The sequence below is a fragment of the Nerophis lumbriciformis genome, linkage group LG10 (assembly GCF_033978685.3).
Source record: "Nerophis lumbriciformis linkage group LG10, RoL_Nlum_v2.1, whole genome shotgun sequence".
Lineage (NCBI taxonomy): Eukaryota > Metazoa > Chordata > Actinopteri > Syngnathiformes > Syngnathidae > Nerophis > Nerophis lumbriciformis.
Genome location: NC_084557.2, coordinates 41880692 through 41893046, shown reverse-complemented (window position 1 = coordinate 41893046; position 12355 = coordinate 41880692). Strand labels below are relative to the sequence as shown.

General features: G+C 38.2%; 1 protein-coding gene across 1 annotated transcript in view; it reads right to left on the bottom strand.

Moving 5' to 3' along the window:
• Window positions 1-12355, bottom strand: part of LOC133612300 (A disintegrin and metalloproteinase with thrombospondin motifs 20) — a 516880-nt gene that overhangs the window by 370036 nt on the left and 134489 nt on the right. The window contains exons 4-5 of the mRNA XM_061969586.2: window positions 8041-8291; window positions 4571-4654 (exon numbers count right to left, since the gene is read on the bottom strand). Of these exons, the coding sequence (XP_061825570.2) occupies window positions 4571-4654; window positions 8041-8291 (335 nt within the window). The remainder of the gene's footprint in view (window positions 1-4570; window positions 4655-8040; window positions 8292-12355) is intronic.

The window sequence follows — 12355 nt, the reverse complement described above, 5'->3', positions numbered from 1 at the left end:
TCCATGTTAATCAATTCATGGAAAAGACACTACCTCTCCTTCAGTGGCACAGCTCCGCCCACTTCCGTCTCCTCTCTTCCTGTCTACTGCTTTCTACTTCACTCTTTGTACATGTTAAGGTGCAACTTTAAAAAAAAAAGTAGTAATGTATTAATATGGATGTTAAAGTTAAGGATTTTTGTGATTTCTGATCATTTGTGAGTGCACCTTAGTGGCTTCTGTGTGCGCATGTTGGCAGAGCAGCACATACAGCACAGTTTAAAGTTAAAGTTAAAGTACCAATGATTGTCACACACACACGCACACACACGCACACACACACACACACTATGTGCGGTGAAATTAACCTCTGCATTTGACCCATCCCCTTGTTCACCTCCTGGGAGATGAGGGGAGCAGTGAGCAGCAGCGGAGGCCGCGCTCAGGAATCATTTTGGTGATTTAACCCCCAATTCCAACCCTTGATGCTGAGTGCCAAGCCGGGAGGTAATGGGTCCCATTGTTATAGTCTTTGGTATGACTCGGCCGGGGTTTGAACTCACGACCTACCGATTAGCTTGTTTTAACAAAGGAAGTTGATCCATCACCGCCTTGTTATGTTTGTTTGAACACAATATAAAGTGATTTGCATTACTGTATATCAAAGTGTACAAACCTTAACTAAAATATGGACTTTTTTCAAAAGTTTGGACCCATTATTCATATTTACATTTGTCCTTATGGAAAAATTTGCTTCACTATACGAAATGTTCGATTTCCGGTCGAGAACAAATTATGTTTGTAAATCGAGGTTCCACTGTATTGTTTTTCAGGACTTACTGCAAAAATGTAAAGTTCCTGTTTTGAAGGACCTTGTGCAAAAATACTTGTTAAAGATCCTCAATCGAAGAAGGATTTTATTGGAGTGGAAATCACAGTTTGCCACCAAGGCCTCCCTATGGGAGACCGGGCTTTCTGCTCCGCCGCTACCAGTCTGTGGAACGCTCTCCCTGACCACCTGAGGGCACCACAGACTGTGGATGCTTTTAAAAAAGCTTTTTTTTTTTAGATATATGCATACTAGTTTTAGCTATTTGGCTGTTCTAGTTTTTATTTTTATTTTTATTTTTTTTAATCTTTTTATTTTTTTATTACACTGTTGCACTTTGAGGTTGTTTACTCAATGTAAAGTGCTTTTTACAAATAAAATCTATTATTATTATTATGGCTTAAGGACCTCATGTTTTTCTGAGATCTAGAGAAAATTAAATATAATCTGAGGGGTACACCAGAACAATTTGACTTGACCTGGGGCTGTAAGATTAGTTACATAGCTACATTAAATACACTATGGGATACATGTGACACTCACTGTTGACAATCAACCTTTACACTTACCTCAACTCTGTTTTTTGTGGTTGTTGTTTTTATTCAGTGACACTTCTCTGCATGTTTGGGATTTTTCTTTTTGTTGTTACTTTTTTTTTTTTCTTCTTTTAGTCAGTTATTGTGGTTCTCTATCTGCTTGTGGTGAAGGGAAGGCAGTACATTGCTACCCAGTGTAACTGAAATGTAGGACAGGGGATGGGAGGGGGTGTTATTATTTGACTTTTATTATTTTTCTGTAATTTATTTATTTTTTTGTAATTTTTTTGTATTTTTATTTTTTTGTTTGTATTTTTTTTTGTTTGTATTGTTTTGTATTTCTCTTTTCTCATTACCTGTATTATGATTTCCCTATCAAATTAATTTAAAAAAACTATAAAAATAAAAATAAAGAACAAATTAGGTTTGTAAATCGAGGTTCCACTGGATTGTTTTTCAGGACTTACTGCAAAAATGCAAAGTTCCTGTTTTTAAGGACCTTGTGCAAAAATATGTGTTAAAGATCCTCAATCGAAGAAGGATTTTATTGGAGTGGAAATCACAGTTTGCCCCCAAGGCCTCCCTATGGGAGATCGGGCTTTCTGCTCCGCCGCTCCCAGTCTGTGGAACGCTCTCCACCTGAGGGCACCACAGACTGTGGATGCGTTTAAAAAAGGCTTAAAAACCCTTCTTTTTAAAAAAAGCCTTTTTTTTTTAGATGTATGCTTACTAGTTTTAGCTATATAGCTGTTCTCGTTTTTATTTATTTTGTATAATTTTTTTTATTCCACTGTAGCACTTTGAGGTTGTTTACTCAATGTAAAGTGCTTTTTACAAATAAAATCTATTATTATTGTTATTATTATTATGGCTTAAGGACCTCATGTTTTTCTGAGATCTAGAGAAAATTAAATATAATCTGAGGGGTACAACAGAAAAATTTGACTTGACCTGGGGCTGTATGATTAGTTACATAGCTACATTAAATACACTATGGGATACATGTGACACTCACTGTTGACAATCAAGCTTTTCACTTACCTCAGCTCTGTTTTTTGTGGTTGTTGTTTTTATTCAGTGACACTTCTCTGCATGTTTGTGATTTTTATTTTTGTTGTTACCTTTTTGTTTCCCTTTTAGTCAGTTATTGTGGTTTTCTATCTGCTTGTGGTGAAGAGGAAGGCAGTACATTGGTACCCAGTGTAACTGAAATGTAGGACGGGGGTGGGAGGGGGTGTTATTATTTGACTTTTATTATTTTTCTGTAATTTATTTATTTTTTTGTAATTTTAGTTATTTATTTTTTTTTGTATTTTTTTTTTTTTTTGTATTTCTTTGTATTTTTTTTTTGTTTTTTTGAGGGGGTCGGGAACAAAAAAAAGGGTCTCTTTTCTCATTACCTGTATTATGATTTCCCGATCAAATTAATAAATAAATACTATAAAAATAAAAAAAGAACAAATTAGGTTTGTAAATCGAGGTTCCACTGTATTGTTTTTCAGGACTTACTGCAAAAATGCAAAGTTCCTGTTTTTAAAGGACTTTGTGCAAAAATACGTGTTAAAGATCTTCAATCGAAGAAGGATTTTATTGGAGTGGAAATCACAGTTTGCCCCCAAGGCCTCCCTATGGGACATCAGGCTTTCTGCTCCGCCGCTCCCAGTCTGTGGAGCGCTCTCCCTGACCACCTGAGGGCACCACAGACTGTGGATGCTTTTAAAAAAGGCTTAAAAACCCTTCTTTTTTTTTATTTTTTAAATGCCTTTTTTTTAGATATATGCATACTAGTTTTAGCTATTTGGCTGTTCTAGTTTTTTTTGTTTTTTTTCTCTCTCTGCATGTTTTGGGATGTTTGTTAACTTTTTTTCTTTTCTTTCTTTTAGTCAGTTATTGTGGTTCTCTATCTGCTTGTGGTGGAGAGGAAGGCAGTACATTGCTACCCAGTGTAACTGAAATGTAGGACGGAGGGAGGGAGGGGGTGTGATTATTTGACTTTTATTATTTTTCTGTAATTTATTTATTTTTTGGTATTTTTTTATTTATTTATTTTTTATTTTTTTGAGGGGGGCGGGAACAAAAAAAAAGTGTCTCTTTTCTCATTACCTGTATTATGATTTCCCGATCAAATTAATAAATAAATACTATAAAAATTAAAAAAAGAACAAATTATGTTTGTAAATCGAGGTTCCACTGTATTGTTTTTCAGGACTTACTGCAAAAATGCAAAATTCCTGTTTTGAAGGACCTTGTGCAAAAATACTTGTTAAAGATCCTCAATCGAAGAAGGATTTTATTGGGAGTGGAAATCACAGTTTGCCCCAAGGCCTCCCTAAGGGAAATCGGGCTTTCTGCTCCGCCGCTCCCAGTCTGTGGAACGCTCTCCCTGACCACCTGAGGGCACCACAGACTGTGGATGCTTTTAAAAAAGGCTTAAAAACCCTTCTTTTTTTTTTTTAAAAAAGCCTTTTTTTTTTAGATATATGCATACTAGTTTTAGCTATTTGGCTGTTCTAGTTTTTTTTTTTTTTTTTTTTTCTCTACATGTTTTGAGATGTTTGTTAACTTTTTTCTTTTTTTTTCTTTTAGTCAGTTATTGTGGTTCTCTATCTGCTTGTGGTGAAGAGGAAGGCAGTACATTGCTACCCAGTGTAACTGAAATGTAGGACGGAGGGTGGGAGGGAGTGTTATTATTTGACTTTTGTTATTTTTCTGTAATTTATTTATTTTTTGGTATTTTTCTTGTATTTTTTTTTTATTTTTTTTGAGGTGGGCGGGAACAAAAAAAAAGTGTCTCTTTTCTCATTACCTGCATTATGATTTCCCTATCAAATTAATAAATAAATACTATAAAAATTAAAAAAAGAACAAATTAGGTTTGTAAATCGAGGTTCCACTGTATTGTTTTTCAGGACTTACTGCAAAAATGCAAAGTTCCTGTTTTTAAGGACCTTTTGCAAAAATACTTGTTAAAGATCCTCAATAGTTTTTAAGAACATTATGAAAAAACACTAGTCAGAGATCCTCAATACAACAGGAAGCCCCGACTATTTTTAAGTACCGACTACAAAAATGTTAGTTGCTGTCAAGTTTTGAACGAAACTCATCATAAAGTCAATCAAGGCCCTTATTAAGCCACCAGTTGAATAGCTCCGCTAAGGCCACAGACTTGAACAAGACAAGACATGTGCATGGACCCCTGCCTTAGGGTAACGTTGTCGTCGCCTACCTGTTCATCGTGGATGACGACCAGCTTGACTATCACGATGTTGATGAGGTTTCCTACGCTGGGGTCCCTGTACACCGCCGCTACCTGTAACAAAGACCAGGCACAGACAAAAAAAATGCAAACCTCCACAAACCTGAGCCGTTGTGTGCACGGAATGTGAAAAATACAGCTGTTATTGTGGCAACACTTCAAACAAGAAGTCCCCGCAACATTTCGTCTTCAAAGAAAACCATTTGCCCAACACGGCCCTTGAACCTCGCTGGCCCACGCTCTTAAAGAGCGACAGTCCTCCCTTCCGTGAGGATGGACAAACATTCCCTCCGTCGTTTCCCCTCCACTTCCCCTGGTCTCCTCGTGCACCCCAGTCACGGTCGGCCAGCGGTCTCCTGAGGCCGTGTGCAGCCTCCTGACAGGAACTCATTAGTACACTATAAACATTTAGCTTGTCTCAGCCCTGAGGGGGGGACGCAAACATGGCCAGGGCCTGCCTCTGCTTGCTCTCCGTCCAACTATACCACTAGGACGGAGCACCTTTGTGTGACCCAGATATACAGTGGGGGGAAAACAAAGCACAATAAAAGATACCAGTTAAGACGACTTCCCATATAAGATCCAGGCATGTGATTTGGACTTAATGAAAAAGACTGAAAATAAGCGAGTGGTCTGGGGCACACAGGTCCCCTAGACAGGTCCAGCCAGGTGGGGGGACAAGCATGTTGTTTATGTTTCAAAAAGATTCATTGATTGATTGAAACTTTTATTAGTAGATTGCACAGTACAGTACATATTCCGTACAATTAACCACTAAATGGTAACACCCGAATACGTTCTTCAACTTGTTTAAGTCGGGGTCCACGTCAATCAATTCATGGTACGACCGTACGCTCAACTATTCAATGTGAAAATAAAAACATTAGAAATAAGTTTAAGAGGCAATTCCTGAAGGAATTGCGTGTGAATGCTCCAATGCTGAAGTTAAAGTGAAATGCTGACAGAATGTAGCATTCTGTCAGCATTCTGATAGAATGCTGACAGAATTTCAACCCGAATAAGTTGAAAAACTTATTGGGGTGTTACCATTTATTGGTCAATTGTACGAAAATATGTACTGTACTGTGCAATCTACTAATAAAAGTTTCAATCAATCAATCAAAGAATAGTTTGAACGTTGAAGAGTTTGAATTTCCAGGAAAACCGGAATTTGGTTTGGAACTTGGGAAAGTGTTAGTTGGATGAGAGGAACGTGTTGATGTTGGAATGGTTTGAATAGGTTGAAAAATGTGTGAAAATAGGGCTTTGGAAAAGCAGGAATGATAAAAAATCCGGGAATTTTTTTTAACTTAAAAAATTTGAATTTACAGAATGGTTGAATGTGTTGAAGGTGGAATGGTTTGAATCGGTTGAAAAATTTGGAAATGGTTGAAGTTTGAAAAATTGGCCTGTTCATTTTGAATGAGAAAAATGTCCCGGAAAACCTGGAATTCTGGGAAATCTAGGAACTTTTGGAATTTGTCAAGGGAAAGCCTGCGATTCCCGAATAGGCTGAACAGTTTGAAGTTGGAACGGTTTGAATCGGATGAACAATGTGGAAGGTAGAGAGCGCCAAAATCTGGATAAGAAGAATAAGTTGAAGAATAACTTGAAGAGGTAATTCCTGAAGGAATTGCATGTGAATGCTCCAATGCTGAAGTTGAACTGAAATGCTGACAGAATGTAGTATGAATGTAAGAATAGTTTGAATGTTGAAGAGTTTAAATTTCCAGGAAAAACGGAATTTAGTGTGGAACTTGGGAAAGTGTTAGTTGGATGAGTGGAATGTGTTGATGTTGGAATGGTTTGAATAGGTTGAAAAATATGTGAATTGTGAAAGTTTAAAAAATGGCCAAATCATTTTGAATGGGAAAAATGTCCCGGAAAACCTGGAATTCTGGGAAATCTGGGGACTTTTGGAATTTGAATCGGATGAAAAATGTGTGAATTGTGAAAGTTTAAAAAATGGACAATTCATTTTGAATGGGGACGATGTCCCTGAAAACTGGGAATTCTTGGAAATCCGGGACTTTTTTTTAAATTGTTAAACAGGCTGAATATTTTGGAGTTGGAACAGTTTGAATCGGATGAAAAATGTGGGAATTGTGAAACTTTGAAAAATGTCCCATTCATTTCCATGGGAATTTCATGGAAATTTGAGAATTTCGGGAAAAGCGGGAATTTTTGGGAACATATAAAAAGACTTGAATGTTCTGAATGAGTTGAAATGGTTGGTGTTGGAGTTTTTCCAAATCGGTCGAGAAATGTTGAAGTTGTAACATTTTTAATTGAGAAATGGTATTAAGGAATTTCGGGAAAACCGAGAATTTTTCCATTTAAAAAATAATTTCATTTTTTTGTCCTGATTGAAAGGAATGTTTTGACGGTGGAACAATTAAAGTGGGTTGAAAAATGTGGAAGGGGTAGTCGCCAGAAAAAAGAGACAAAAAAGCGTTTGGGAAAACAAGGGAATTCTGGGAATTCCTGGAATTTTTTTTAACTTGGAAAAATTAGAGTTTGAATGTCCAGGATGATTGGAATGTGTTGAAGGTGGAATGGTTTGAATCGGTTGAAAAATTTGGAAATGGTGGAAGTTTGAAAAAATGGCCAATTCATTCTGAATGGGAAAAATGTCCCGGAAAACCTGGAAATCTGGGAATTTTTGGAATTTGTCAAGGGAAAGCCCGCGATTCCTGGTTAGGCTGAACAATTTGAATTTGGAAGGGTTTGAATCGGATGAAAAATGTGGAAGGTAGAGCGTGCCAAAATCTGCTGACAGAATGTAGTATGAATGTAAGAATAGTTTGAATGTTGAAGAGTTTGAATTTCCAGGAAAAACGGAATTGGGTTTAGAACTTGGTTAAGTGCTAGTTGGATGAGTGGAACGTGTTGATGTTGGCATGGTTTGAATAGGTTGAAAAATGTGTGAAAATAGGGCTTTGGAAAAGCAGGAATAATGAAAAATCCTGGAATTTTTTTTAACTTTAAAAAAATTATAGTTGGTTATAGGAATTATAGGAATGGTTTGAATCGGTTGAAAAATGTGGAAATGGTGGAAGTTTTAAAAAAAAGGGCCAATTCATTTTGAATGGGAAAAATGTCCCGGAAAACCTGGAGTTCTGGGAAATCTGGAAACTTTTGGAATTTGAATCGGATGAAAAATGTGAAAGGTAGAGAGCGCCAAAATCTGGATAAGAAGAATAAGTTGAAGAATAACTAGAAGAGGTAATTCCTGAAGGAATTGCGTGGGAATGCTCCAATGCTGAAGTTGAAGTGAAATGCTGACAGAATGTAGTATGAATGTAAGAATAGTTGGAATGTTGGAATGGTTTGAATGTAGAAGAGTTTGAATTTCCAGGAAAAATGGAATTTGGTTTGGAACTTGGGAAAGTGTTAGAACAAAAAACAATTATATATTTTAAGAACATTAATTTACTTACTACTGACATGATTGTGAGGATGTAGTGCTCCAGGTTGCCTCCGTGGTGCCGGGCCATCTTGGCGTCGGCCGTCACCATCAGCTCGACGTAGCGAGGGTAGGAGAGGAAGCGCTTGCGTCTGCGCGGGGCTCTGCCAATCGTGTCGTTAGAATGCTTCACGTCGCCCTGGTCGTCGACCGTTGCTCGGAGAGAGTCCACCTCCTCGCCCAAGGTCCCTCGGCCCCCCAAGGACACTGGCCACTTGGAGTCGTCTGAGAGGAGACAGGAAGGTAATGAACATTTGTGAGCGAATATGTTGTACAACACAACCAATGTCACTATTATGTTAGATCCATTATGGACTGGACTCTCACACTATTATGTTAGATCCACTATGGACTGGACTCTCACTTTATTATGTTAGATCCACTATGGACTGGACTTTCACTATTATGTTAGATCCACTATGGACTGGACTCTCACACTATTATGTTAGATCCACTATGGACTGGACGCTCACTATTATGTTAGATCCACTATGGACTGGACTCTCTCACTATTATGTTAGATCCACTATGGACTGGACTCTCACACTATTATGTTAGATCCACTATGGACTGACTCTCACTATTATGTTAGATCCACTATGGACTGGACTCTCACTATTATGTTAGATCCACTATGGACTGGACTCTCACACTATTATGTTAGATCCACTATGGACTGGACTTTCACTATTATGTTAGATCCACTATGGACTGGACTCTCACACTATTATGTTAGATCCACTATGGACTGGACGCTCACTATTATGTTAGATCCACTATGGACTGGACTCTCTCACTATTATGTTAGATCCACTATGGACTGGACTCTCACACTATTATGTTAGATCCACTATGGACTGACTCTCACTATTATGTTAGATCCACTTTGGACTGGACTCTCACTATTATGTTAGACCCACTATGGACTGGACTCTCACACTATTATGTTAGATCCACTATGGACTGGACTCTGACTGTTATGTTAGATCCACTATGGACTGGACTCTCACACTATTATATTAGATCCACTAAGGACTGGACTCTCACACTATTATGTTAGATCCACTATGGATTGGACTCTCACTATTATGTTGGATCCACTATGGACTGGACTCTCACTATTATGTTAGATCCACTATGGACTGACTCTCACTATTATGTTAGATCCACTATGGACTGGACTCTCACTATTATGTTAGATCCACTATGGACTGGACTCTCACACTATTATGTTAGATCCACTATGGACTGGACTCTCACACAATATTATGTTAGATCCACTATGGACTGGACTCCCACTATTATGCTAGATCCACTATGGACTGGACTCTCACACTATTATGTTAGATCCACTATGGACTGGACTCTCACACTATTATGTTAGATCCACTATGGACTGGACTCTCACACTATTATGTTAGATCCACTATGGACTGGACTCTCTCACTATTATGTTAGATCCACTATGGACTGGACTCTCACACTATTATGTTAGATCCACTATGGACTGACTCTCACTATTATGTTAGATCCACTTTGGACTGGACTCTCACTATTATGTTAGACCCACTATGGACTGGACTCTCACACTATTATGTTAGATCCACTATGGACTGGACTCTGACTGTTATGTTAGATCCACTATGGACTGGACTCTCACACTATTATATTAGATCCACTAAGGACTGGACTCTCACACTATTATGTTAGATCCACTATGGATTGGACTCTCACTATTATGTTGGATCCACTATGGACTGGACTCTCACTATTATGTTAGATCCACTATGGACTGACTCTCACTATTATGTTAGATCCACTATGGACTGGACTCTCACTATTATGTTAGATCCACTATGGACTGGACTCTCACACTATTATGTTAGATCCACTATGGACTGGACTCTCACACAATATTATGTTAGATCCACTATGGACTGGACTCCCACTATTATGCTAGATCCACTATGGACTGGACTCTCACACTATTATGTTAGATCCACTATGGACTGGACTCTCACACTATTATGTTAGATCCACTATGGACTGGACTCTCACTATTATGCTAGATCCACTATGGACTGGACTCTCACTATTATGCTAGATCCACTATGGACTGGACTCTCACTATTCTGTTAGATCCACTATGGGCTGGACTCTCACAATATTATGTTAGTTGTGTTATGTGAGAATGTTTTAATGACATTCAGACTTTACTTCAATTAATAACAGAGCAGCATCTGGAAACAACAACACAGGAAATGTGACCCGTGAAAAACCGTCCGATTGGAACTCTAATAACTCAAGTTCCTTGAGTGAATAATGTAAACTCACTACACCGGTATGTTTTAGCACATTCATGGCAAGTTTACTGACAGATATAAGAACTTTACACTACTTTATATTAGAAATGGCAACAGTGGAAGATGAATGTCACATAACAAGAAGATAGAGAAAAAGAAGAAGCTTATCGACGCGCTATTTTTCAGGATTCATGCAGATCCCAAATACAGATCAGCAGGTACCAGAAAGTAAGAAAAGTTGCTTTTGCATAATATTGCGAAACAAAACGCCAGATAATATGTCTTACCTTATACACACACCATAATAATACTCTTTTGTTTAATGCGCCGACAATCCTTCAAGCAGTGCGCCTTCATAGCTTACCAAAGTCGTACTAAAACATTTTGATAGATTTTTGAGCGCCGTGTGTAATGTTCTATATTTTCAATGTAACATATAAAATGTTGGATTTGTTTACTTGAGACATATTGCCACCATAGTGCAGCCTACACAGATCTCTTATGTTTGACTGCCATCTACTGCTCACACTTATCATTACACCATGAGGTGGGTAAGCTCAACCGAACTTATTCACTGTCGAGTTTTGAGAGAAAAAATAAGGATTTTAAGTGCGCCTTATGGTCAGGAAAATACGGTACTTATTATACTTAAAATGCAGATAATCTTTTTTAAAAACTACATCAAGAGGTTGCCTAGAGCCACAGCTGTTAGTACTAGGGATGGGTGTTGTTTATATTTCAATAGATCCAAAATCGGTATTTAAAAATCGGTGCCGGTGATTAAACGGTGCCTGAACCGGTATTTGAAAAAAATAGAAAACATGGAAGGTTTTGTTTAAAAAAAGGAAATCTTTTCATTATCATGGAATTGTGTGACATTTGGCGCAGTGGAAGAATGGCCGTGCGCGACCCGAGGGTCCCTGGTTCAATCCCCACCTAGTACCAACCTCGTCATGTCCGTTGTGTCCTGAGCAAGACACTTCACCCTTGCTCCTGATGGGTGCTGGTTAGCGCCTTGCATGGCAGCTCCCTCCATCAGTGTGTGAATGTGTGTGTGAATGGGTAAATGTGGAAGTAGTGTCAAAGCGCTTTGAGTACCTTGAAGGTGGAAAAGCGCTATACAAGTACAACCCATTTATCATTTATTTATCATTTATTTGAGTCGAACAGACCAGAAATGACAAGACTTTAATTATTTACATTAAAAGATAACCAAGTAATACATTAAAAAATAACTAATACAATCCAATACAGAACTCAGAGACAGTGTAAAACTTTGGTAATAGTGATGCTCATAATTCCAAGGCTTTGTGAAAGCAACGTTGTTGATGTAACAGTCATTGGTTCATAATGAGCGAGTGCTGCGTCGTTACTGTTGTGGCTACTAGCTGCAACTTAGCATCAATTTTGTATTGGTTTTGGCATTACCGCTTATGTTGGCACAAAGTCATTACCCTTTCAACCCGGCGCTAATTAGACACCCCAGCAGTTATTTGCCACCCGCCGTCTATAGCCGAGTGTGCGGTCAACTGAGTCGAGGTGTTACTTGGAGCATTTGAGTACGTCACCATACAAAGTGTCAACGTTAAGATGGACACTTTTTTTGGTTTTTACAGAGCCTGGCTTTCTTTGTTTTTGCACGTTTGACAAAACAAACTTGCCTTCAAATCAAACGTTAAAATGTTGACTGTGGACTGGACTCTCACTATTATGTTAGATCCACTATGGACTGGACTCTCACTATTATGTTAGATCCACTATGGACTGGACTCTCACTATTATGTTAGATCCACTATGGACTGCACACTCACTATTATGTTAGATCCACTATGGACTGGACACTCACTATTATGTTAGATCCACTATGGACTGGACTCACACTATTATGTTAGATCCACTATGGACTGGACTCACACTATTATGTTAGATCCACTATTGACTGGGCTCTCACTATTATGTTAGATCCACTATGGACTGGACTCTCAC